General features: G+C 36.2%; 1 protein-coding gene across 1 annotated transcript; it reads left to right on the top strand.

The window, feature by feature from the left end:
* Positions 1-147: 147 nt before the first annotated feature.
* On the top strand, positions 148-26,235 carry LOC135684875 (integrator complex subunit 10). Its single transcript, XM_065200566.2, has 21 exons — positions 148-303; positions 4,708-4,775; positions 5,073-5,182; positions 6,647-6,703; positions 7,814-7,896; positions 8,151-8,232; positions 8,669-8,739; positions 9,383-9,651; positions 10,118-10,254; positions 10,961-11,051; positions 11,195-11,231; positions 11,982-12,045; positions 14,010-14,102; positions 17,384-17,466; positions 18,331-18,408; positions 18,900-18,953; positions 19,308-19,416; positions 19,891-19,970; positions 22,496-22,700; positions 25,099-25,186; positions 25,507-26,235. The coding sequence occupies exons 1-21, from the start codon at positions 148-150 to the stop codon at positions 25,658-25,660; spliced, it is 2,169 nt and encodes a 722-aa protein (XP_065056638.2). The 3' UTR covers positions 25,661-26,235.
* Positions 26,236-26,524: the final 289 nt, after the last annotated feature.

A 26,524-nucleotide genomic window follows, 5' to 3' on the forward strand; every position in this document is an offset into this window, starting at 1 on the left:
CACTGCTTTTCAAGATGGAAGAGAGTGACAATGTGCAATCGGCTCGATCCAGGCTCCTTTGCTAAAACGCGTGTTTGCTGCGTGCGCCGCGCTCCAGTTGTGGACTGAAGGCCGAGAGAGCTAAGTTGAAGGGACCTGAAAAGGAAAATGAAGGGGCCTGAAGAAAAAGAGCATGGAGCAGGTTGTAGTGCAGAATGGCTTGTCGACCAGTCTAGAGATTCGGTATCAAAAGGGGACTTGTATGGTGCAAAATCGTGGCTTTTGACGGCAAAATCTTTATATCCGAAAGCATTTGCTGTTCAGGTGTGTTTTTGTTGTTGTTGTTCCTCGAATTCAACATGGTTTCTTCATCCACAACTTTTGCACATATATAACACTTTTCTTAGCACTTCCTCGCACAATTCAGTCATATTTCAAGTATTTTCGTAAACAAAGAAGATAACTTCTTGCTTAAAATAATTCACCTAAATTTTCCCTAAAAGCTGTGATAAACACGAGGTTAAATAGCAGGGACGAGAAAAGTACCTTTTTTCCAGTCCAGACTTTGTTTTGCGCCTGCAAAATATTGCCCTCGGAAGAAATTTCCCATCCCTGCATTTTTCACTTCGTCCGCGCAAAATGGCTAAGATTTGACAAAAGAAATGCAAGCACGTTTTGTGTTAAAATGTCTACCAAACTGATGCAAGAACAGTGTTATTTTCCCCGAGAACTTGGCATTCATCTGGTTGTAATGGCGGGTTTTGTGTGTAAATCCGTTTTCTGATGGTCCTCTTTATCACGTATGACAGCTATTTTATGTGCTTCAGATGTGGATCAACCTAAAATTTTCACAGTCCATAAAATTTTAATGCATAAAAAATGTAAAATGCATCATAAAAATAATGATTGATAATTTTTTCATTAAATTAAATGTTGCAAAAATGTAGGTTTAGAGGATAACTAAGTTTAGAAGCACATGACTAGGATACAAGGTAGTAATCTTTATCATAAGGCTGTATTTTTTAAGACTTAACATGTGATTGTAATTCGCTGACAAAAGTTGTAAGTTTGGAGGATTCCCACTTGAAGCAAAGAGAATTTGCTACATCAACCACATACATTTCAAAACTTGATTTCAAAGGATTTACATACCTCAAATTCTTTTCAGTTGCTGCTCCTTGGCAAGGGTGCATGATGTTCTGTGATATCTTGCCTAATAGGCAAGTGATTTGGTAGAGACGAAAATACAGTGGAATCCCGGTATAACCAACTCTGAAGGGAACTAAATAATTGTTTGCTGTCATGTCTGGGGTTCTATAAACAGAGATAAATTTGTAAAAGTCTTCTATGGGTTATTTAGGCTATCCCCAAAGCATTCTGTGTACTCAGAAACAAACAAGCTGAATTAAGATATTATTTATAATTGAAGAAGGAAGTCTTGTTCGTTGCGCTCTATGTTCTCCCAAATTTGGGGGGGGGGAGTCTGTTACAGTCTTTTGTGTTTTTGATTTGTTCACTGAAATTGTTCATAAAGCATTGATAAGGTGTAAACTTTTTCACACATCTCTTCTCTATTTTCAGAAACATAAAAAGTTAATGTTTGCTGGTATGTTTTGCCGATGTATGTTTTGTCAATGTATAATGATTTCCCCCAAGAGAAAGTGATAAGTGAACACTGAGAATATATAAAACAAAATAACAGATGAAAAATTTAGGAATTATTCACTATAAAAAGGAAAATTGTGATGAAGGAAGCTAAAATTGAGTGTGTAATGAGAGAGTTTGTTTTATCCATGATTTGTTGCACCAAGAGAATTTGTAATAAGAGTTTAGCAAAATCTAAGTGACCAGGCATTTAGTTCATTATACTGGAAGATTTGGTATATCCGGGGTTAACAGGCTTTTGTCAGAAAGGCGCATTATCATACTTGCACGCCCTGGCACATGCTAACATGCACTTTTATTTTGCTGAAAATTGAATATAAGAGATTTGTGCAAAAGTTTGCAACTTTTTTTAAGGCTTCATGGCATTCCAGTGAACAATACCAAACACAAGAGACTATAACAGACATTTTTTCCTCGAATTTTAAATGCTCTTGCGCAACCAGCACGCTTTGACTATAATTCAAAGAACAGGCCTGATATCATACTGCATGAAAATACAAAACACAGTCGGTTTCTCCAGACATGATGGTTGAGCAAGAACCTTTAAGAGGAAGGTAAAGTTTTGTGAACAAGATTTTCATTTTCAATGGTTAATTTATCAAAAATAGAGGATTTACTGATTATGTGATAAAAAGCAGCGGATTTCGGTTTTTGTACCCTCTTAACCCTCTTTTAAGCTTTGCGTTAAATCTAGATTTGGCAACATTAAATTTAATAAAAAATTGCCAATCGTGATCTTTTATGTATATACTTCGTGGATTATCAACATCTGGTCAGTGAAGTATATAAAATAGTTGTCATGCTTGATAACAGACGACCCTTGGGGACATGGATCTACATGCAAAAACAACCATTACAACCAGATGAATGCCAAGTCTTCAATGACTCTGCTAAGAATTCACTATTGAAGCTGATAAAAACTGCTATTGACATAGCAAACATATTCCTGTACTGGTATGGCTGTGTTTTTGTTGATATATTAAATGACCCAGTTTATTCTTGTGTAGAAACTTGCTCAAATTTTCAAAAAAAACTTAAGTTTTTTGTTAAAATTTAGGTAGTTATGCTAAAAATTCAGGGAAGAGATCTTCATCAAAATTATTGCTTTCAGCATTGTCGTGTGTAGCAATTTTTGCGTAGATCTATCATAATTACCTTAAATTTTGGCGAAAAAAATGTCACCACCACACACCTGGATGTTTTCAGGCATGTGTTGGTTAGCACGCCTGCTATATTTTTCCACGAAAGCCTGGCTCATTCTATCGGGATTCACTGCAAATTAGTCCTATGATTTCAGAATTTTCCAAATAAGAGGTTAAGCCTTTTTGAAGAGGGTTGAAATAAAAGTACTAAAGAAGGATAGATATTTGAAATCATCAAAATAACCCAAAATCATTAAGGATTTGTTCTCAAAATAAAAGAAGACATGTGATATTTTTCACTCCTGAAAAGCATTAGGCATGTCCCATGAAAGGATTTTTCCATTTAATGTAGCCCCTAGTCCCTCCCTCCTGTCACACCTAAAACACCCAGAATTGACTGTATAATGATTTATCACTGTTAAAATTGATGCTACCAAGCTATATAAAGCAATCAGCAGTTGGAAACAGGCTTCCTGTTTATAATTGAAATGCAGAGGACCACTAGCTGGGAATCGCAAATCCTCCTGGCAATCAATATGCTGAGGCACAATTTTTCTAGAAACATGTAAAAGTATCAAAGTCACTCTAGAGAAATGTAGTGGTTAAGAGCAAGAAGATGCAAAAGAGAATGCATGGTTCCCTTTTGGTTGTTACAATCATTGCCTTGCATATAGACTGTCTCTTCCTGCTTCCCAGAGTTCCAATAAGGCACATAGAATAACTAACAAATTAACACGAGCTTGAACTAGCAGCACCCCCATCTTCTTGGATGGAGGTTACCCACAGTTCTTTAAAATTTCATAGGTGCAGTGATAGAAGAGAAAAAGCTGAAAACCTAGCTTTTGCCACACATCTATGTTTCCATCTGTATCATATGGCAATTGTGTTTCACTTGATTTTTTATCAGAGGCTTTCTTATGCAAAACTTACACTTACTTTTGTTCAAGTGCTATGTGTGCTGGATGACTTAAAGTAAAAAATAGCAAGCTTCATTTTTATAAAATATGGGAGAATGTTATGCATATGATATAGAAATACCAGAATAACATGCCAAGATTGTTAGCAAGAAGTGGAAGAGCTCATTATTTGCATTATTAAAGGCTTAACTGTAAAAGTTTGAAGACACAATTTTTTCTTAATTTGTAGCTATTGCAATCAGTGTTAAATTTATAAGCTTTATATCTGTAACTTTGTAATTTATTCTGTATCTTTTATAACCAGTTAGCCTAAAGGAACTGTATAAAGCAGCATTTGGAAGTTTTTCTAACATATAACTTAAAAGTTTTTTAAAGGTAATACCCATCAGCTTTGTAAACTGATCATGGATTCATGTCCTACCCTGTTCGTGTCACTTTCTTACACCTTCTCTCAATTACCTCCACAAATCCTGTTCTGATAGCACTCAATGGTAATCAATTTACATCATAAACACAAAGACCGAAATAATGTCAGAAATAATGTTTTTATTTTGTTCCTGTGAATTGAAGCAACACCATTTGTATAATATAATAATAATAATAATAATAATAATAATAATAATAAATAATTTGTTTAAAGTTGACGTACTAAATGAATGGCTGATAGCTATAAAGAAGCTAATTGAGGCCAACTATCTATAAAGAGTTAGTATGAAATAAAAATATATGATACAATATTAAAAAGGTTTAAGGTATAATGTTCTTAATAAAACCTAAACCTGTAGCAACTAGATGAGCTAAAATTTTCATTTCATATTTGTATTTGTTTCTACCTAGCATCCGAAGTAGTTTTTAGGACACTGAGAAGCTTATGCTTATCAAGCAGTGTCCTGGTCCTTACTCTCAAAGTGACCTTACCTGGTGATTCCTTCGCCTGGAATTCCAGAGAGCAGTAGTATGCGATAAAGTGAATTATATGTTTGATCTCGCCTGTTTTTTTTTAGTATGAAGCCTTTCTTATGGAAAAAAGGAGCGGAAAGCTGAACCATTGTGGAAGGCTCTTCTTTGAAATGTATGAAAATTAAACTTACATTCTAGCATAATGAAGTATATAAATTATTTGCCATATCTCAATTGTTTACAGCAGTGTGAATATTGTATTCTGAGAAATAAATCCATTTGAACCAATTGTTGCATTAAAAAGGCTGGAGGATTATTTCTACAAAATGGAGCCCACTAAGGCCATCACCTGAATGTAAAGTGTGTTCTTCAAAGGATGTTAGCTATCTCAATTTTTTGCATGGATGTTCTAATGTTATATATGTAGCTTTTAATACACTATTCAGTAAAGCTGTCATTGTTTTTGTAGGATCAAAACTTTCCCAAAGGAAGAAATACTATGGAGAGAGTTAAAGAAATTAGTTCAGTCGCAAGACTTAAATGTCAATGAACTTGATGTGGAAACCAAATTTTTGCGTGGTATGTTCAATCAGTCTTCATCATAAAAAAATGTCCACGTGTGTTGTAAATCACACGCATAAAATATTTCATACATCTAATACAGACTCCTATCTATCTAGTTTCATTCAAGTTGCTGGTTTAATAGAGAATTTGCAAAAATACAATGCACTTATGCTTTTATTTTAGGTTGCTGTAAGTCGTAGATTAAGTCTCCATCTTCGAGTAAGGCCCCCTCTAAAAAGCCCCCTACGCTAAAGTAATTTTTGTGAAAAAATCCCCCACCCTCAAATAAGACCCCATGGGCTGAGAAATTGCCCTTACAGCAACAGGTTTGTCCTAATTAATCTGCATTTTAAACCATACTGACCATCCATGAAGAATAAAATTTACCCTCGTAATATTTTTGCCCACTGCTAGATAAGCCCCTCCCCTCGAATAAGCCCCCGTCCTAAAATATTTTGTGTAAAATAAGCCACCGGGGGATTATTCGAGGACTAACAGTATCCAGTGTTGAATGATTTTTATTTCTCATGCGGATTTTCTTCACTTCATAAGCTTGGTTCAGATAAATGTCACTGGCTTCCTATCTAGCCTTTTTTCGAAGCTTGGCTGTCAAAAATTGATTCGAGCGAAAAAGCAGAGGTTGGCTGGAATTTGGCTGCAAATGAAAAACCAAGCAAAACAAAACGAAAGTACAATGCAAAGAAACTATTTTTACACAAAGAATGAATAACATTATGTCAAAAAACCTTAAAATTCCAGTAACGAAACATGAAACAAAGTCTAAGTTAGCAGACAATGGAAAGAAAAAAATGTATGTTACTTTAACGTTGGAAGCCATTTTATCAAACTACTTTTCCACAGAATTAACCAAAATTTAGCTGATTTTGAATGTTTTGTTTGGCTGGCTGAAGTTGGCCATGAACTGTAAAATTGTTGAATGTTTGGTCGCCAACCATTTAAGCAATCGGCAACCCTGATAAGAGTAAGGACGTAATATGAATACATTGGGAATGTGATGATTGAGCCATCAGACCTGTTTTTGCACCCATTTGAGACTTTTATCTCACTGTAAAAAATAGTCTGACGCATTTGTGAAGATTCTGATGACTACTGGAAAAACCGGACTCTATGACCATAGGACCCCTATGACCCCTAGGACCATTAACTACGAAGAACCAAAAAGGACCCTAAACTACTACATGATTTGCTGTTCCCCCCAGTGTCAGCATCTCACACACTGCATACTATGTTGATAGATAGATTAATTGGAGAGGCTGTTCAATAAAGGATTTGTATTTGCCTATTTATTTACCATCAGAAACACAGATCAGTGCCTAATAACTGAAGCGTTATTAGGATATCTTGATACTGGCTATTTACTAGCTGCTAACCTGCCTACCTGTTCAACGCATACGATCTGTATAGTTTTTCAGCTGCCAGGGAAAATATAATATCATCAATTCACTGAATTTTTTCTAGACATGTCAGAAAGCTTGCCAATGAAATATCAAAGAGAGCTTTTATTGCGATACGCAGGTACACAGTTGATGAGTCGGTTTTTATTAAAATGATCTATTTGCTGGGAGCTTATAATCGCTACTAGTTTAGCAGCTTGTTCTGATTGTTATATGCTCAGCTTTGTCTGTATCGTTCACTGTAGTCACAGTGATCTTTAGGCAAACATTTTCCACTTTCATGTGTTTTGCAAGAATGCTAGCACTTATAATTATTTATTAACTAGACAAAATGAACTTTTAAGAAACTTTGCAACCACTCTAGGGAAAGCTACTCTTATTCTTGCAGCAACTCAAATAAGCTTTAATGAAAGCATATATGCCCTTTGCAATTTTCACTAATGTAGAGAACTTGTCACTAAATCACTAAATATTTGGTTTTGGAATTGCAAATTTAATCAAGTGAATAGTTTATTGAGGTCATATTGAAATAAGGGAAGTTCTACAATGCCTGCCAAAAGTCTTGGAACACTGACATCAATCTCCAAGGTCAAAACCAATCATCCCCCTCTCCCCCACGGAACAATGCTGGTTTACTATCAAACGGGTTAGGATTTTAGGAAGCACTTTCTTTTGCTCTTCTTTTATGATATTTCTCTAAATCATCAACATTGTTTGAGGGGGAAGGGGGCGGAAGTAGCAATTTTTTTCATGAAAGGAATGAAAGATATCAAATGCGGCGTAAATTGGTGGGTGTTCCAAGTACGTTTGGCAGGCATTTTACTTCTTTATACTTAAAATCAATGATTTATGAGTTGGGTGTAACGAGTATTTTTTGTTTGACTTGTCAGACTGAAATAAATAGGAGGTAATTAGGTTGAACGTTATGAAAGAGAGGCGGGAAATTAATTCAAGGAAATAAAGCGATGAAAATAATGACGCGAAGGGAACGGAAATGCGCTAGAAATGATTGAATAAAGGCTTAAGTCACACATTCACATGCAATGTTAAGGGGTTCTTCTTGTTTATTGGTGTTCTTCTGAAAATTTTACATGCTAATCAATTTTCTTGATTGCAAATTTGGCAAGGATGACCCCCTGAAGGCTGGCGACGTATTTAAGCTTGTGATATGGTAAAATTCAAATTCGCCACTACATCTCTTTGTTATTTTTTTTGCTCCTATGTTTTGCAGATAATCAAAAAGATTTAATAGAAAAATGCCGAATTTCTTTGGTAGTTATGAAAAAGTTCCATGGTGGCACAAAACAGTATGGTGTAAGTTATATTTTGTTAGTACCGTATTATTTTATTTCGTACCACATCTCATATAATTTGTTATATACAATAAGCTGAATACAATGTTGTGCCTTGGTTATTGCCTGTTTTCATTTAATTTCACTTTGATATCAGAATTTTTGATGAAACACAACTGCTCAAAGCACTTTTTTATTGTTTTAGATGCTCCTTCCTATTTTTCTCTGTTTTAGTGAGAAAGAGGTTTGTCTGGAATTTCCCATTTTTCCTTTCAGATGAAATTAGCAGAGCTGCTTACACAGACAGAAAAAGAGGATCTGTCATCCACCCCACTGAATATTTACAGGAAAATGCTTGGTAAATATTTCTTCATTAGCAATAGACATTAGCTGCAAGATTATAGCTCTATCCATTTGATAAGCAAATTGTTTATTGTCTTTCGCACACAGCATCTTAGGGCAGTTGGAGGCCCATTGCCCTTCAATAATTTCCTAATTAGATCTGATGGTTCCAAAATCTATTTGCTATTCCAAAAAAGGTCTTTGTGCCCCCAATCCCCCCCCCCCTAAATCAAAGCATGCAAATTATCCCCTGGTCTTCTAGGATTGTCTTATGAGCCTATTGCTTTTCCAGTTTCAATTAAGTCTCATTTTTTGTATTTTTAAGAAAGAGGAGGTGTTTATTGTTTATATTTACTGCGATTTAATAGAACTGGTATTTGTAAGTAGAGGGTGAGGGCTATCGCTTTCTTCCTGTAATATAGGACCATGATATTCATTTTATTAAATTTCAGTATGTGATGTACTCCCAGTTATTCTGAAAAGCCCTGAAGTTCAGGTTGATTCTCCTGGCACAAAACATAAGGTATGCAATCCTCATTTGTGTAACGAGAGTGTCAAAGTTAATAAGCTTCTGTGTCTAAGTGCAAAGTTCTTGACTTCTTGAAAATTTATTTTTGCAACAAATTGTTTAGCTTGTTGTAGACTAAAATATACAAGGTCGTTGGGGGTGCTAAGTAAAAGAGGACCCGTGATTGATCCTTGCTCTGCCTACTTTTGATCATCAGTCTAATAGATATAGAGTTATTGAACGACACGATTGCGTTTTATTTGAGAATGTGGTATGCAATCAAGCCATGTTTCAATGAATCTTTAGGCGTGGAGCGTATCTCATAACTTAACGCGATTTATCGTATCAAAAGTCTTATTAGGGTTGGGGTAAACAGCTCCAGCATTGTAAACTTGATAAATATGTTTGCTGATGTTATCGAAAAACAATGTTGCTTCAAGCTTTGTGGATAATGTTAGTTGAAAACAAAATTAATGCTGGATTCTACCATCTTTAGAATGTTTACCTGTATCTTTGCCTGGCTGGATTATTTGCCTACGCTTGTGTTTTGAAACTCTCCATTGTTCATATATTTTATACATTTGTTTCTGTTTCCTTCAGAGGGTTGCATTACCATCTGAAGGGTTTTCTAGCCTAAGTTCTGGTTTGGTTCTTGCAGGGGAATGTAGTTTATCTCGAGGAAAAGACTCTGTTCCACTGGCTTGAGCTAAGCTTTGAGTTTTTCATAGCTCTTAATATACACCAAAGTACACTAAAGTACCATAATCGTGGAGCTGCCTCGGATGGAGAGTCTACATTTGACCCAGATGGGGATATCGGACAGAACCCGTGGCAGTCTTTACACGAAATACTTCTTCTCTTTGCTGCAAAGTGCGGATGGACAAATGTTTTAAAAATCAAGGATAAACTAGACCCTTCAAAAAGCAGGTAGATTTTTTGAAACAGAATTATTCTCTGGTATTTTTGTGCCATTACTTTCTTGAAAGAATTCTAAATTTGTTTGGATGGATAGAAATCTGAATAGAACTATCACATATCATAAATCCACAGCAAACGTGAGCAAGAAAGGTCTTGAGTGGTTTCGGCCTCTGGAAAGACTCCGCATGAAAGGCCTACAAAGTGCATTGTTAACAGAGGGAAGGACAGGATGATAAAGGGGGAATGGGTGATTAAAGAATGTTTTCTGTTTGTAAAATAGACAGGAGCCCCTTTGACAGCCATCAGGGGATAAACCATATCTTTTATTTAGTACCTAGGATTCTGCTGACGCCATTGTGAAAGTAACTCACGAATATTGTCGATTCATTTACAGATCAGATGAAAATAACTGACACAAAATATTAAAAAACTATTGACTTTAAATGCCAAGGTATAAATTTACGTTCTTTTTCAGGAGCATACGAAGCAAGTGGAAGGCTTTGAATAGCATAAAAGATGCCAAGTCACCATGGGGATTATTCTACAGTGTACTAGAGGTTTACCTGCATACAATGATTGACTATTGTTCAAAGATGATCAGCCCTAGGAAAGGTACTCCTTGTATTATCATCGTATTATTATCATATTATTATGTTCATATCAACGACAGTTTTTTATCTGTATCAACGCCAGCATTATGTGGTTTACTGCTTCGAAAAAATGACAGGGTGGGAAAGGGATCTTAAAGATTGTCATCCCTTTCGGGGCACTCTTGTGACCTAATAGAGGGGCGATCGATTTAAAAAAAAGTTTGCCATTTATCGAAGTACAATTTTGTCTGTATCTGAGATACTAAAGTTAAAAAATGAAGCCTTTCGTTATTAAGTTAGAAAATGAATATCTGCCTTTAATAAGAGACTGTACTCGGCATAAAAGTTTGAATTTGTGCCAAGTTGATCGACAGAAAATTTGGTAACAGAACTGGTCTTGCATTCCCCACTATATTTTGTAATAATTCCTATGTGCCAAGGAATAGTATTTTGTGCTGATATAATGAAATGGAGAAACCCCTTTGCCATTCCAATGGCCAAACTTTTGTGGCTCTGATATAGGGGTACACGCTACTATTACTATTTTTATGGTGTATTATTTCGATGATCTACTGTTAATATATATGATTTACAATCACTTAGTAGTAGTATTTTACTGGAAAGTTATTAATAAGGTACTATTAATATTTTACTACCACTGTAATAATAAATGGTAAACAGTATGGTATACGAGTCCATATTATTTTTGTGTCTCGTTTTTCAAACAGGGCAGCGTGATTCGAATGTTGCTGAATATATATTATTGGAAAACCTCGAGCATATAGGACAAACCATGAACAGTCAGTCAACATCATCAAAGTAGGCCCTTTGTCTTTTATCCCCTATAATCTGTTTTGATGCAGGCTTGAAATACTGTTGTGTCTGTGAATCCTGGGATGCAATGAAATTATTTTGTTTATTTTTCTTTCTTATACGGTTTTAAAACTTTGTGTTTTTTCTAGACCACCCAAAAAGAAGAAAAAAGTTGAAGATGGCTCGGTATGTTTATACTATTCCTTTCATTTTGGAATTTTTAATCTTAACAGGATGAGATTGAGAAGGGTCGAAAGATCGCAGGAAAGACAGGTGGCTTTGCCAATAAGAGAAGACTTATAAACAATGTTGAGCTACTTTTTTGAATTAACAATTTTCATCTCAAAAACGCATCAGATATTCGTCACCGATTTTGACCCAGGCAACCAAGTGATTTTTTTGCGAATCGTCAGGATATAAAACAGTCAGTCAAGTTTTAGAATGACGTTCTGTAATGGGACTTGAGATAATTTTCTTGATATCATTCAGGCTGGGAATACACGTACCATAAAGCTGATTTTCCATCCCCCTGCCAGAAAGTAGTATATTTTTCTCTTCCTTCTTTCGTGGCGTGTTTTTTGTATTTGTCAGATATTTATGTTCTCGGGAGCACTTTCACCTATACTACACGACATATATCTTTCAAGGTAGACGGCTCGCTAGTCTACAAAAATAATCTTTCTAGAACCTGCCTGTTTGTTCCTTTTTATTTTCATACAAGACCCAGTTAGCGCAAAGCAACGAGTGAAGTCATGCATGCAAACTTAATAATATCATTGACTGTCTAGAGTTCAGGAAAACATATAGATTCTTTAATCAGAAAGTTCGTGCATGCATTCCCTTTGCATTTGCACAAATATCCCCTTGCATTTATTTCTTTGATACAGTTCAAATGTTTTTTGTACTCGCATCGCACGCATCTGCTTTCTCCCGAAGGCTACCGGCTCATCATTGGAGTTTCAAGTCTCCATAGAAGATGTTAACATACAGTTTAGCTCCAGTAAGTAATGAGGATTTCTTTTTAACTGTTCGATTTTATCACGCTCTACTCCGAACTTTACGCTCAATGCGATCCAGGTCAAAAGTTGCCTCGAGACAGGATCTAGCATGAAGCTTGGAGAATCATTCTAGGAGAGGTCCTCTTTTACAGAACAAGGCGTAGCTCCAGTCTACATAGATGTGCGAATCGACCCTCTTGATTTCCTTTTTCAAAGGAAATTTCTCTATATAGATTGCAATTGCATTCACAATTGTTAAAACTACCTATGACATGATTGGTTTAGGCTGAGCTACTTGTTCGTTGATTGGTTTTGGTCGAGATATTGTGCGCTAACTGGTCTAGACTGACCTACGTTCGTTGATTGGTTTAGACCGAGCTGTGGTCCTCGATGCATGCGACCTGTAAGGACACACTCATTTTAATCTGATTTGGGGCGTTATTCTTCAAAATTTTTGGAACATCGTCTCAAAAGCTTTCTCTTTTGAAATGTATAATGAATTCAGCTAAAAATATTTAAACAGTTTAAATTTTGTTTTATTTTGTTTAAATTTTATTTAAACAGGAAAATTTTTGACTTGAATAATGTCTACAAAAAACTGCAATCTGGAATGCCATAGGGCAGCCATTTTCTTAACCTCCGTTCCGCAACAAGATTTCATCCGGCCCCAAACACTTTCGAAATATGGATTTATCTTTGTTTTTTTATATGTCCTCTTTGATATTTTCTTTTTCTCTATAAATAATTCTGAAATGTGTTCCGTGAGAGTAATTGGTCCAAAAGGGAGTACCAAAATAAGAAATGCTTCATTTATTTCATTTGATCGTTTTAAAACGTTTCATTAACTGTCTTTTTTATTTCTCTTCTACATCTTATACGCTGCTATGCTAAGATTATTCTAAATCTTGAAAGACCCTTCCTTTTTCATGTCAACCTTTAAACAGATAAAATTATGGAACCTCGTTATTAAAAAACCTTAAGAATATTGCCTTGGATTTTCTCCTGTTAAAATCTATTTGAGGTGCAGTTTCTGGTTATTCTTAAATTATTATAATTTGAAATTTTTCTTGCCGCCAAACATGGTGGCAGCCTTTACTAAATTCATCCACAAAAATTACATTTGGCCTTATTTTAAAGTACGCTGTACAGCCCCTGGACCTGACTTCAGCGCGCTTCAATTCGACCTTACAAGAGACTAACAAAGCTTAACGTTCTTACGATCTTCCGCACTCAAAATTCTTAAAAACCACTGTCATAGAAAGTCTTTAATGTAAGAAATTGTGTACCAAAGAGCAAAGATATTACCTGGTAACGGGTCCACAATTATATTACTTTTTTATTGCAATGCTATTTTCTCGTTGCTCCAACAGGTCAGTTTGTAAGAAGTGTCTTAGAATTTGCTTATAAACTTGAGAACCAAGCTATTTCAAAATCGGTCGAGACATTTGAATTTTTTATATAAAAACGGACGATTTTAGATAAAAATTGAAAGACTCATTGATAGCCCTGTGTACATCTTTTGAAAAAGTACGGAGTTTTTGGAGCGCTCTCCCCAAAGCTACGATTTTTTTCCATTTTTCCAAGTATTTGTATCAGTGCGGCACGCCAACGTTTTATACCTGGACACCACTGACCACCACCCCATTTTGTTCTTTTGTCTCCAACGTACGAGACCTTAAACCAACAAAACTTGGAATACAATTGTGGTGTCAACGAATTGAAGCTACATCCCCGGACAGACGGTATTGAGATTTTGTAACCTCCCCCTTTCAATGTTGATCTTTCTTCTACTAAAACATGCGCTCCATGGCACATGTTTCGAGGTTCGTCTCAACAGATCTGTCCTAAATTGTAGCTCTGTTGTATTTTTCGTTAGAGCTAACACATAGCAATATTCACTGCATGTTTACTTCAGAACTCAAATTGGCTACAGAAGCTGCACAGTAATGTTATCCTTTTATTTCAGTGCATCCAGGACAGAATATCGATTTATCAGATACACTACAAGTTGCAATAGATTGCAGGAATTTTCTAAAGTCAAGCAGTGTGTTCGAAAAAGGTATGTTATTCATTCAGATTAATCAATCAGTGCAATTATTTTGTCGGTTCATTCACCATATGTGTTCCAGTAATTACCGATTAAATCATCCTGCAGTTGCAATGTTGGCTGTATCAAACAATACTCCCCACACCTGTTATTAACCAAGTTACTCTTTCCGTCAATTGCACAGTTTGCTGTCCATCTGCTTGTCAGTCATTTATTCCAAGATGAAACAAAGAACTTAGATAGTCTACATTAAACCTCTATGTACCTCCCTTTAAAGACCGTTTCTCAATGTAACAAGCTCATTTATTAAAATACAAGGTTTGCATTGACAAAAGCAGACCTTTAGGAGTCGAATGAGCTGTAGCTCTCGTATTTCTATCGTGCTTTAATACATTTTCTACCTGCTTTACCTTTGCCAGTTCTCGTGTTTTGTGTGCCTTTTACGAAGGCAAGTCGCGATATTGTCAGTTTTTGGCCCCAATTTATGATGGCCCCAATTTCTGATGGACCCAATTTCTGATTGCCCCAAAATTTCTGATGGCCCCAATTTCTGATGACCCCAAATTTCTGATGGTCCCAATTTATAATGCCCCCAATTTCTGATGGCCTCAACTTTAAGAATCAAGATGGTACATAAGGACAGAATCACAGCAACTGCCGAATTCGACTATAAATCTAAGAATGCTGTTTTATGAAATAACCGTTTGATCTTTGGTCTCTTTACTTTTTCGCATCTTGTTTGTTCTTGGGCCTAAGAATATCGGACAGTTTGCCAAATTTCATTGATTCTTGTGTGAGTTAATCAAACAAACGCTTGCAAAAGTCACAGATTCAGGATCAATCAGTAAGGTTTTGCGCCGTAAGCTAGTTCCACTGTAGGCTGCCACAATAGTTTAATTCAATCCAATGAAATAGTATTTACTAATGTATTTACTATATTGGATGCTCTCTTGCAGTAGCCTGCGTGAAGACTCTGTTGACAAATTGAAGAGAAGAGAAAATCTTTTCTCCCCTTTTCAATTTCCGAGCCTACACGCAGGCTACAAATAGGTTATTGGCAGTGATGAGTGCCGAACAAGATTTGAGAAAGCACAGCGGCAGAGAAGTTTTAGTGAGCGACGTACAAGCGCGGTCTTGCCCGGTTGGCAAAAAGCGTTCGCGCCCGGGCCCTTTTGCTTTGAAAATAAAAAAATGATGACGGGACCTTTTCACAAAATGAACGAGAATATGAATGTTGGCACTGCAAATCGCAGATCGAGCCACGCACGTTTAGCCACGCAATGAGCAGTTAAATCCCGTTCATTGGACGATTCAACAATCGCGGACCTAACATACATCCCTGTCTTACTCCTGTCGTGCATCTAATCGTTTTATCTACATCCTATACTTTGTTGTATAGCATAGGAGTATCTGAATTGGTCGCACTTCGGCATTTGCGCATGTGAAAGGTCTTCTGTAAAACACATGGTTTAAAGTTCTCGACGTTTACATTTTAATTTATATGCACGCTAATCAGACAGTAAGACTGTTTGTCTGCAAGTGTTTTCAGTCTACAGATCTTTTTTTCACGAAATTCACCTAAGTTATCTCCTCAACATTCTTTGTCACTTCATCATATCAGTAAATTATTCATATATTTGTCAAAAACGATGTTTCTCTGCACTTCGATCCAACTATTCTGCAACACCTGAGCCTTTACACAGTTAAAATTCTGATATTAACTGCTAACACTAAATGAGAAGTACAAAAGCCACAACAAGATGGTATAACTGATTTACAAAAAGTACAAAATGTGCAAAAACTGCATCACAAATACTACCAGCAAATCAATTAACTGAGAATATGTTTCAAATGAATGTATACTTAAGGCTGTTACTTCATTGGGTGTGGTCACTCACCTCACCCTCATCCGTGCCCATACGGCTTCAGAGCCACCCTACAACTAGGATACAAGAATGCACCTAGTGACATACTTGTTCTTTAGTGAAAAATCTTCCAAAGAGATGTATTTGTGTGAAACAGGACGCCTGAACGCCGATACGTTATAAAGTATGTCAGGGTACCATTTGCTGACAGTGAATCAGAGGCTCTTGCACCTTATGCAAAAGTTTGCAGAAAAATTTAATTTATTTTCGCCAGCCCATGGCCTTAAGAAATATATTAACTAAAGTGCAGCTTGAATGTTATTCCAACCAAAACAGTAAAAACACCTGCATGTCAGTTGAAAACATTATTTTATTCTTTGTATAGCTGAAAGTCCATCTGTTCCTTTTCGTAATTTTTGTGTTTTGGTCTAATCCTCTCACTGGTCAACAACAAAATACATCTGCAGCTAGTTTTGCTTCTCTTTAAGAAGTTAAAGGTTTCAGATTTCAATTGCCATTTGAAGTAGGACCATTTCATATCAATCTGACTATCGAGAACAATTATCACGACCTTACGATGCCAATACAAAGTGACTGTTCTTCCTCATTTTTTTAACAATAAGGTACCGCTTTTGCTCTGCCCCGCATCACGTGAGATACCGTGCATTCTAGCCCTCTTATTGCTCTGGGCTCTACTCCAACAAGCTTTGGCGCTACTCCCCTACTTGATGTTGCCCCCTCCCCACTTATCACAGGACTGGTAATTAAATTTTTATTATTTGATCCCTGCGAGGCCCAGCCGTTTATTTTGAGATCGAGGTTAACCCTCTTGTCTTTCCGAGAATAATCTAGCTACCACCTCAGCCTATTATAGGTTGTCCTCGTAGCTTGGTTGTAACAGAACTGTAAGAGCTCCTCGTTATTTCCTGGCCTGCATTTTTTTCAACATAATCTGACAATCAATAACCTGTCATCTGTCATCTGGTCAGTTAGTTACAACTTATATCATTATATCGACCAATTATACATTCGGTAAAATTTATTTTGACAAGAGGAAAAGTTTCTGCAATCTTGTCATTCAGCATTGCAGTAACTTTTGTCAAGCAGTTTTTCTTTTATCATTCGTATTTTACTAGATATTCAATCATCCTTTTATCGACTTAACCTATATGTATTACTGATAATCAAATGAATATCAAGCCAAGCTTGATATGTTATAAATATCATGTTTCATGTTTAATGATACAGATGCGTTTTCATCATAAAATAAACAACACGATTTATATTCCTGTTCACGAAATCCTTATAATGTTCTATTCGATACCGTTATTTCCTTTTTCATTCACTCCTTGCTTGTTTATTGTCAATGATCTAATGTTTATTTTCCTCTGAATTGATATTTTTATTCAATGTTAATGTTTCTCTAAGAGTTCACAAGGCTGGAACAAGAATGGTCCATGCAAGAGAAAAGCTGGTTTGAAATTTTCCAAATCGATTCTTTGGTTTTCCAGGTATGGTGGCTATGTATTCTGCCTACTGCACATTTTGAAATATTTTTAGGAAAAACGTATACTTTAATCCTTTTGAAGATTATTTGTCCATTAGAGTTCCACCTTTCATAAGATTTTTTTGTCAGGATTAGATTACGAACAGGACTTTGATATTGCTGTTTACAAGCAGAAACTAATTACAATATATTGTAAAATAATTTGTTGCCATGATCTGAGCCAAATGGTCATGTCAGTGATTTATGATGTTAAGGTACATTGCGACCTGACTGCTATCTAAATTAGTTAATGCATGCATATGCCTGTAATACTTCGTGCTAGATTCACCAATATGATGTAATGAATTTTCCTCAGAGTTATGTGTGTATTATACTCGTATGTGTGTATATGTTTATCTGCATTATACTCGGCTAACGATAATATTACAAAAACATTTTGCCTAAGATAATATTCGCTCATTTGTTTATTTAATTAAAGTAAGATTATTTAAATTGCTTATCCACACTCATCCATTTTCAAAGTCAGCTGAAACTTTGCTTCACAAAACGTTAATTAAATATTAATTCTCTAAGATTTAATCAGATTGGAAATTCTCAAAATCTCTCTACTGGAACTCAATCATTTAATGATTTTTAACCTCAATCTGCGACAGTGCCCATTTTTAAGTGGAGTTCAAGTGAGCGGCCAATATACGACAATTTAGTTGATTACAGTACCATCTGTTGTCAGCAATGCTTATTAAACTTTTCATCGTCACCATTGTCATCATCATTATTTAGATTTTCAAAGATCTCTATTATCATCTTTATTTTCAACAATATAAATCTCAATTCCTTGCCAAATTTTATATGTTTTCTTTTTTATCAGAAAAAATATCGAGATATTATCGAATTTATAAACTCGAAAAAGCAGCATCATTCGTCGAAGGATCTATCCTGTAAATCAGTTAGTCACAGTTTTTCGTAATTCTATGCCATTATTTGCTCGTGGAAGTAAGTTTTATTGTGCAGATTTATTTGCTAAAATCTAATTCGCGTTAATTTTGTCGAAAAATTTTAAACATCTGGTGCATTACCAAATTTATCAGCCACTATGTTTTTGTAAGTCGTCTTTCAAAGTATTAACGATTCAGATATTTGTTTAGATATAGTTTAAGGTTACATTCACTAATTTAATATTGTCAAACACCAAGGTTACATTCACAAATTTAATATTGTCTTGAAGCTCGTTGACAAAATGTTACACTACACATTTTAAATACTTTTTTGAGTTGCAAAGTGTTCTCAATACAGCTGTAGCTCGTTTTACAGCTCGAGATAACCGGTTTGTCCTGTATATGCAAATATCTATTGCACTAGTATGCCTGAATGACATTGGTGCAAGCTTTAGTGCTAGTTATCAAAGTGTCAATCTCTCTCTTTTCAATTTGATATCAGGCAAGACAGTATACACAGCTTGCGATGTGTTTCTTCTGCATTGGAGAGTACAAGGCAAGTTTTGACGGTTTTTTCAGTAACAAAAATCATATCTTATCCTTACGTTTATTGCTGTTTCAGGGACCTGCAGCGCTGTAGGGAGCGATGGGGGCTAAATCCGAGTATTTGGCTTTTTAAATGGGATTAAAGATGGTCCACTTTTATATAAAGGATGATATAAAATATAAAGGCGAAGATATAAAAGAAGAAGAAATAGTATTGAAGAAGCATAAAATGATATTTTGTTGCCATAACTTCTACCAGAAATATTAAAGCATTTTCTATAACTGTGTGTAGCAAACGATATTGGATTAGGCCAGGGCTACTTTGTTATGTTTCCTCATTTTGTGTATTTTTCCTCACGAGAAGGAGGCTTCTCAGATGGCCATCAACGCAATATTCACAATTTCCAAAGAAGGTGATTACGAGTATAGTTCAAATGAAAATCATAGTGGCGTTTCAAAAGGAAGCAGTGATGGTAAGCAGAATGTATAATTTTACTCTCTTTTTTACCAGGTACTCTCTTTTTGCCCTCCACCATTCCAATAATGTCCTTTCTCTTGGAAACAAAAGGAAGGGAAACGAAAAAGTGGATACAGACGTAAAAGAGTTAAAACAGCACAAAATGCAGAACGTTGGATATTAATCAATTACAGGGATGCTTACTGTTATCGTCTTTAGCTGGCCTGGGCAATTCACAATTAGGCCGTTCTGGACTCTGGTGTGGGCTTGTTTTTGGCCACTTTCCAACAATTGTCAGTGAACTTTTGAACGTTAGTTTGGGCATGAACAAGGGTATTTGCATGAATAGAACTGGCTTAAATGTGAATCGCTTGTTTTCAGTTATTAATAGAAGCAAATAGTGTTTTGTAACAGTTATTAATTATTTTGCAAAAAACGATATTTCGAAATTTCGCATTTTCTCAAATCACATTACCTTCTTTTCCTGTAGGCCGCTGTCTTCGTGTTGTCCTTTCCAGCGTGCATGACGTCACAGGATACTGCGTTGATTTGCTGGTGCTCTGCGTTAAGGTGATTATCTTTTTTACCGACATTTCTAGAATCTTTCAACCGAGTTGCATTTCAGATGACTTGTTTGAACTTAATAAAAGAGTATTTAATCGTTCTAGTTTAGTTTCCATAAGTTTTCTGTTTCTATTTGTTTCTATATTATCGCTATGTGATTGATAATGTTTGTTAGGGTCGTACCTTGTTCAAAGTGTATGAAAAAGAAAAAAATTGATAAGGAAATAATAAACGTATTTATTTGGCACTTCTTCCCATTTTCTATTCAATAACAGCCACTACGACGTTTAGTCCAATTTGGCTTTTCAATGCTGGCCCTTATTACGAAGGCTTTTAAAACGTCGCGGCTTTAAAGTTTAATCCATTAAGGGCCAGTGCATTTCGGACCGGGTACACAAACGCATGAGAATTTTGGTTATGGAAAAACGCACCCAAGCACTTAAACAAAAAGGTACCAAAACGAATGATGGAACTTAGCATGCAATATGGTCCGGGAACACAAACGCAAGACAATTTTCGTTATGCAAAAATGTACCCAAGCACTTAAACAATAGGGTTCTGAATCATATTGCATTTCACAATGTTACACTTTTACATAGGGTACCAAAATACAAATTACACCGGCACTGGAGTGCACCTATCAAAAGAGATGGTTGAAACAATAAAAAACTGGAGAGCAATCTATGGGCAAAGTGTTCATTAAAATAGTTAGAAATCGCTTAGTGAGAGATAACTCCGAAACGCGCCAGTTAACTCTTAAAAAAAGAAAAAACTACTTTGAAGTCAATCAATTTAAACAAGGCAGATAAGAGACATCGAAAGGAAAGCTTATCAGAAGTTCAATTATCAGCTCTTTACGAGGCTCAAAATATTGTTGTCGTGAAAGCAAAGAGATTGAAGAGTCATTTACTAGTAAAAAGCGTAATTCTGAACATTTTTAAGAAGTTGAGGGCCAAATCGAATCAGTTATTTTAGCTTAATTGTTGAATATTGCTCTGAAAAGTGTCTACAAAACTCCAGGAAACAAGGGGATTTTTTCAATGGAAAAGGTGAACAAGCATAAATTTTACAGCGAACATATTCCCCATCCTTTAAACGACTATCGTCTTTGTCAGAAACAGTTTTTTCAATCATTCGATGGGGGTATTTATTATTTTTTGATGAAAAACAAGATAAATTTTTGTAATTAATACAGCAGGAGAAAGACTAAGGGGACGACTGCTAAGGTAGTTACTTTATCGGCTGAGACATGTCAAGCTGTTGATTTAAAATTAAAAGGAATGCTGGAGATAAATGTTGACTGAGTTCTTGCGTTTTGGTGTCTATAAAAATTGCGAAAATCATGGTGCAGTTTTTTATGATACCTAGAAGAAAGTTTAACGGGGTCACTAATACATTGTAAAAACATAACATTAAGACGTCAGACTGTTTTCAAATTTAATGTCAGGCATCCTATTTAAAGGCATTTGACATGCATGAGTACAGCAAATCCAATAAAAATTTATCAGAGCACGCGCACAAGAAAGGAATTGGAAACTGCTCACGTGAACCACTGCGCACTGCTCTAGGATTTCACCGATTTGCAGAATGGCGGAAACTGTTCACGTGTTTTTCTCTGTGCGCAATTTGATTGGTCAACCGCTCGTGGACAAGTGGCTGTAAGCAACTTTTACCTGTGTCAAATGCCTTTAAGGAATTGAAATTTTTCATCACATGACTTTATCCCCTATTTCCCTGTATGGATGAAAATTCACGTCAAACTTTTTTTTGGCCTCGAAGAGCATAAGCATCCGAACGCAGGGACATTGCATATGGAGGGGGGTTTAACACGATATTGGGAAGGACTGTTTCGGTTAATTTTGGAATAGCTTTTTGTGGTTACTTTTAGCAATATCCTCAAGTTTGTAAATGATCTTAAGCTTTAGTTGTCTTATTTATCATTTATGCTAGGGTTTCTCTCCTTGAGAGAGATTCTCCTTGAATTTCTATATTAATACCAGTATTCAGAATATACATCGCATGCTTTTGTGCCTTTTTGAAATTATATTGTAGTAATATTTTTTCAACGACGATATTTGTTTGGTAATATCTTCTATTTTATATTTATTTCTCACCCTTTCTATATTTTTCTATTTTTTGTTTTGACAACTCAAGTAGACCAACAATAATATTTCAGAAATAGCTTTCTACATCCAAGGCTTTAGGGGTCATAAAGCAACCATTGCTCACTGTCTCATAATAATGATAGTCCTTGCATACATTCCTTGTAATCTCCTGTTTCTTAAGTCTTCTTTTTAAATCATTGACGGTTTTCGGTGGGTAAAACCGGGGCTTGACCTTCGGACAGAAATTCGACAATACCGAAACTCTGGAAATTATTTAAAACAGCATTGATTAGATCGAAAATGGGATTCAAATAACAATTTGTACAAATCTCGATCAGCCAAAACTCTTAGCCTACTACTAGCACTAATGCAAAGGCGTGAAAGACGTAACTTGCAATTCTCGAACATTTTTGTTGTTGTTTGCAGGATAAGCTTCCCGATGTAGACATTCGCCCCGATAAGGATAAAATTGGCCCTTTATACGAAACAAGACAAGACAGTACCATCGGCCATTTGATCGTTCTGTTGCAGTATAACTGGCCTAAAGGAGAGATCTTGTTCGAGCAACTGGCTAAGACTATAACAACACTCGGTGGCTTGAAGTACAAGCAGTTTTTTAAATACATAACCAGTATCCTTTCATTTGTTTAATAGCTCTGATTTCTGTGTTTCATGTAACGTTATCTTCGGTACCAAAGGAGATATCAAGATCCCATTTTGCCAACAAAGTGGGTGAGCCATCCTTTATTTGCTGACAAGGCAGAAAATTCACCGTTGAAAAACCGCCAGATGGAAAAATATCCTCGTTTTTGTAGCGGAATTTTTTGGGGTGTGGGATTTTGTTTTAAAAGTATTTTGTTCCAGCGATGAATGAGTCTCTCAAATAACATGTTGCCGGGTAAAATTTTCATCATTTAGTGAGGGACGAAGATTAACAAGCAATAAATACATTTGAGTATAGATGGCAACTTGTGTATGGTTGGTTTTAGAAGAGGCACGTGAATACATGCCTGTAGAGGTATTTTCATATCTAACTCAGAAGTAGGAGAGTTGATGATGTTCGTTCGATTATTTAGCAAGACCATTTAAATAATGGTACTCTTTGTATATAAAAGGTTCTATTCAGACCACGTTTAGAAGAATTTTTCAGAATACAACGTAATAAATGCACTCAAATAATGAAAAACTTGCATAATTATCAAAAACCATTCTTTTAATGTGTTATCGATACATTCTGATCGAGCAGTCCTTTTAGAATTGATTATGTTAATTTATGCAAATTATCCCAACAAAATCAAACTCTTTGGAACAAGAATGTTAATTTCACCAGAAAACGATTAAATTGAAAGACACGTGATTTCCTAATGGACCAACATGCTAGAATCGTATGAAATAGCAAAAATATGCGCGATAAAGGCAGAGAAATATTTGAGGCAGGAAGAAAACACCGAGGAAAATTAGGTGCCATTATCTGCATTGGCAGCTACAGCCCGCACAAAAGAGGAAATCATCACACCATTCGCATAGCTTCTTTAATACAGTTTTAGTGTTTTTAAATTCATATCGTGCAGATTAAAATCTTGGACGCAGCGGCTACTTCAAAAATCTCTGAGCCGGACTGAGTAGGGCTGAGCAAAGCTGAGCAAGTGGCCAAACGAACTGAACTTTTTACTGAACAGAGAAGTTTAGCGTTGCTCAGTGAAATTTTGAGTTCGTTTGACCGGGTCTTTACAGAGAAACACCTTGACTTCGCTGTTTGTAAGTTAAGGATTTTGTTTCTTGATTTCCATAGATTGACTAGGCTGTTTTTGCCATTCTTCATATTTCGTCGTCTAAAAACCGAACATTTCGTCGATGTATGTTTCTCGATATTTTTCCTGGTGAGTATAGCTACAATGATAGCTTAGAGTACTTTAGAATATAGAAGTTACAGCATTGGTTTTTAGGACAGACAGTGTCCTGCCCTGTGGAGTTCTCTCCTCTTCTGTACAGTTTTCTCTGCAATTATGTTTTTGTTGTTTATCCTGTCTTTTATCTTATGTCCTGTCCCATTCTCTTCCATCGCCCCCTGTCTTCTCTTCCATTTCCCTCTTCTCTATTGTCATCCCCTCCTCCCATCGGTCTTTCCTTTTCTCCTCCCCTATTCTGTCCTGTCCGCCCCTCTCTTGTCCTCCCCTCCCCTCTCTTTTCCTCTTTTCCCCTGTTCTATCCTGTTATCTCCAGTTCTCTCTCAGAATAAAGATGGCAGTGCAGGAAAATGGGATGGTAAACTCGACCGAAGACTTACGCTTAGCCGTGCAGGTCAAAATTTCGAGGTCTGGCTGATTAAACAGTGCCTCCGACGCAGAGGGCCGGGGAGCCATGACTTTTTTCAAAATCTTTTGTTATTAAGGTTAAATTTTCCCTTGCTCCCCTCCTCCACTTTCCAACCTGTGTCGGAGCCAACCACGTAGCTGAAGATGTCAGCTAGCAGGGGCAAACTCGAGCAAGAACCATTCCTAAGGGGGGGGGGGGCAAGCTTTGAAACAAGAAAACAGATGTATAACAAACATATATATTTGGACTAAATTAAGCTCACGGAATTATAATTATGCCAAATTTTCAGAATATAATTCGGAAAAACTGTAACCAAAGGGGGCAAGTTCTTGTCAAAATTTTCATTTGGGGGGGCACAGCTACGTGGCTGGCGGAGCCAAGGTTAAATTGATATTTTGTACATTTATGTTGAATTTCATAGGCTGATCGTAAAGGCAAAGCATTTTGGAGACTATGCTGAGCGTGGTCTCTTGCATTTGAATGCCCTCTCTGTGTTTTGATTGCTTTTTTGGCTTTATCTCAAGAATAACCTCTGGAATAACTCAAATTTAATAACAGAGCACCCAATCGAAAGCAAACTGTCCTAGAGCCAGAATTTTGACATTCGATGAGCAGGAACAGGGGAATCATTTAAGTGATACCGTCTGTTGGATACTGGTTAATACAATGTGTTCCTACGTCTCACGTTTTTTTGCCTTGACTCTTCTCTCAAGATATAGACATTCTCGAAGAATTCGCCTACTTGAATACTCTTGAAAAAGTTCAGTTGGAACTTCAGGAAACAAATCTTGGTGATGCGAGGTAGGAGAAAGAATCTCAATGTTTTTACCACCAGCAGAATGAAATTTGTAGCCAGCATTTCATTCCTCTTTTGTTTGGGTGTCAAAATCATTAAATGCTAAATGTTATGCAAAACTGTTATTACATGGCCTTCGAAACAATTTATATGGTGTAGTTTTAGAAAAATCAATAATTGAACATCGAACCTCGGCAAAATTATCTGCTTCTCCTGCTTTGACTGTTTTTGACTGTTTTGGCAGTTTAAAAAAGAACGTACGTCTTTGTCTGAATATTCAAATCTGCGCCTGCCCTTTTTTAATTCTAACCGATTTATTTTTCAGCCGAAAAACAGTCACTAGAGGTGTTAATAGAGAAAACAAAGAAGACTTTCGATCTGCAATCGATTCCCAAATTTCAAGCGACGACCAGCCATTACAGAGCATTATATTGCAGTTTTTAAGAAACGAACAGCAAAGTTTGATCAACTTTGGGTAAAGAATATCAACTGCTCTTGCTGTAATATTCCTTCTCAAAAAACTGGTCGTGATAGGAGGATACTCAATATATTTTTCGAGGAAGGAAGAATCGTCAAATTCGGACGAGCACAGCCTTTTTCATATATATTTAGACGGCCTTTTTTGCCTCCCAGTGAAACAATTTTGCCGCTATATTATATCTTCATAAATTCCCATTGGCACACATTGCTTGATAATCATAATGATTTGACTTGACGTTTCAACTCACACCGCCCACTCCACTTAACTTAAATTCGTTGAGCTAATGGCCGTAATGGTTTAGCTTTTTTCAGAAGAAATTTGTTTTGATATTGAAAAGACAGCAGGACCTTAAAGGCTCTTGCGCAACCGGCATGCTTAGCGGCAGTTGTCTTGAGAATTTGATGTGTTTGTATTTTCATGCAGTACGATATTAGGCCGGTTTTGAAAAAAAAGTCGCAAAGCATGCAGGTTGCGCAAGAGCTTGTAGAAGATTATTTTGAATCACGCCAAGAGGGTAGGTAAGCTTTTAAATGAGGTTTGCGCACTTACACCCTCCCCCCCCCCCCCCCCCCCTCCCTCGAAAAAAGAAGCTTAAAAGGAAATTTCAGGTAAAAATCCGTTATGTGGTAGAAACGCATCAGGTAGTTTAGTGACCTTCACGTCTTACAATCAGTAAGGAATTAGGCAATGTTAGTTGCTCCACTGGATACATATGATATTCCCCCCTCCCCCCGATGTAAACAAAACTAAGCAATAATGATTTCAAGATTTGTTGTTAGTACGAAGTCTGAAAACAAGATTCTTATTTGGTTAAAATTTTGCCTTGTGTCCAATTTCCTTACAGTTTTTCGGAGGAAGCGTC

Source organism: Rhopilema esculentum, chromosome 21, assembly GCF_057945365.1.
Source record: "Rhopilema esculentum isolate cy_ngs chromosome 21, ASM5794536v1, whole genome shotgun sequence".
Lineage (NCBI taxonomy): Eukaryota > Metazoa > Cnidaria > Scyphozoa > Rhizostomeae > Rhizostomatidae > Rhopilema > Rhopilema esculentum.

Coding starts and splice junctions, on each gene's coding strand:
- LOC135684875 (XM_065200566.2), top strand. CDS start 148: ATGAAGGGGCCTGAAGAAAAAGAGCATGGAGCAGGTTGTAGTGCAGAA. Junction 18,409..18,899: donor AGGATCTATCCTGTAAATCA/GTTAGTCACAGT, acceptor ATTTGATATCAG/GCAAGACAGTATACACAGCT. Junction 18,954..19,307: donor TCTGCATTGGAGAGTACAAG/GCAAGTTTTGAC, acceptor CCTCACGAGAAG/GAGGCTTCTCAGATGGCCAT.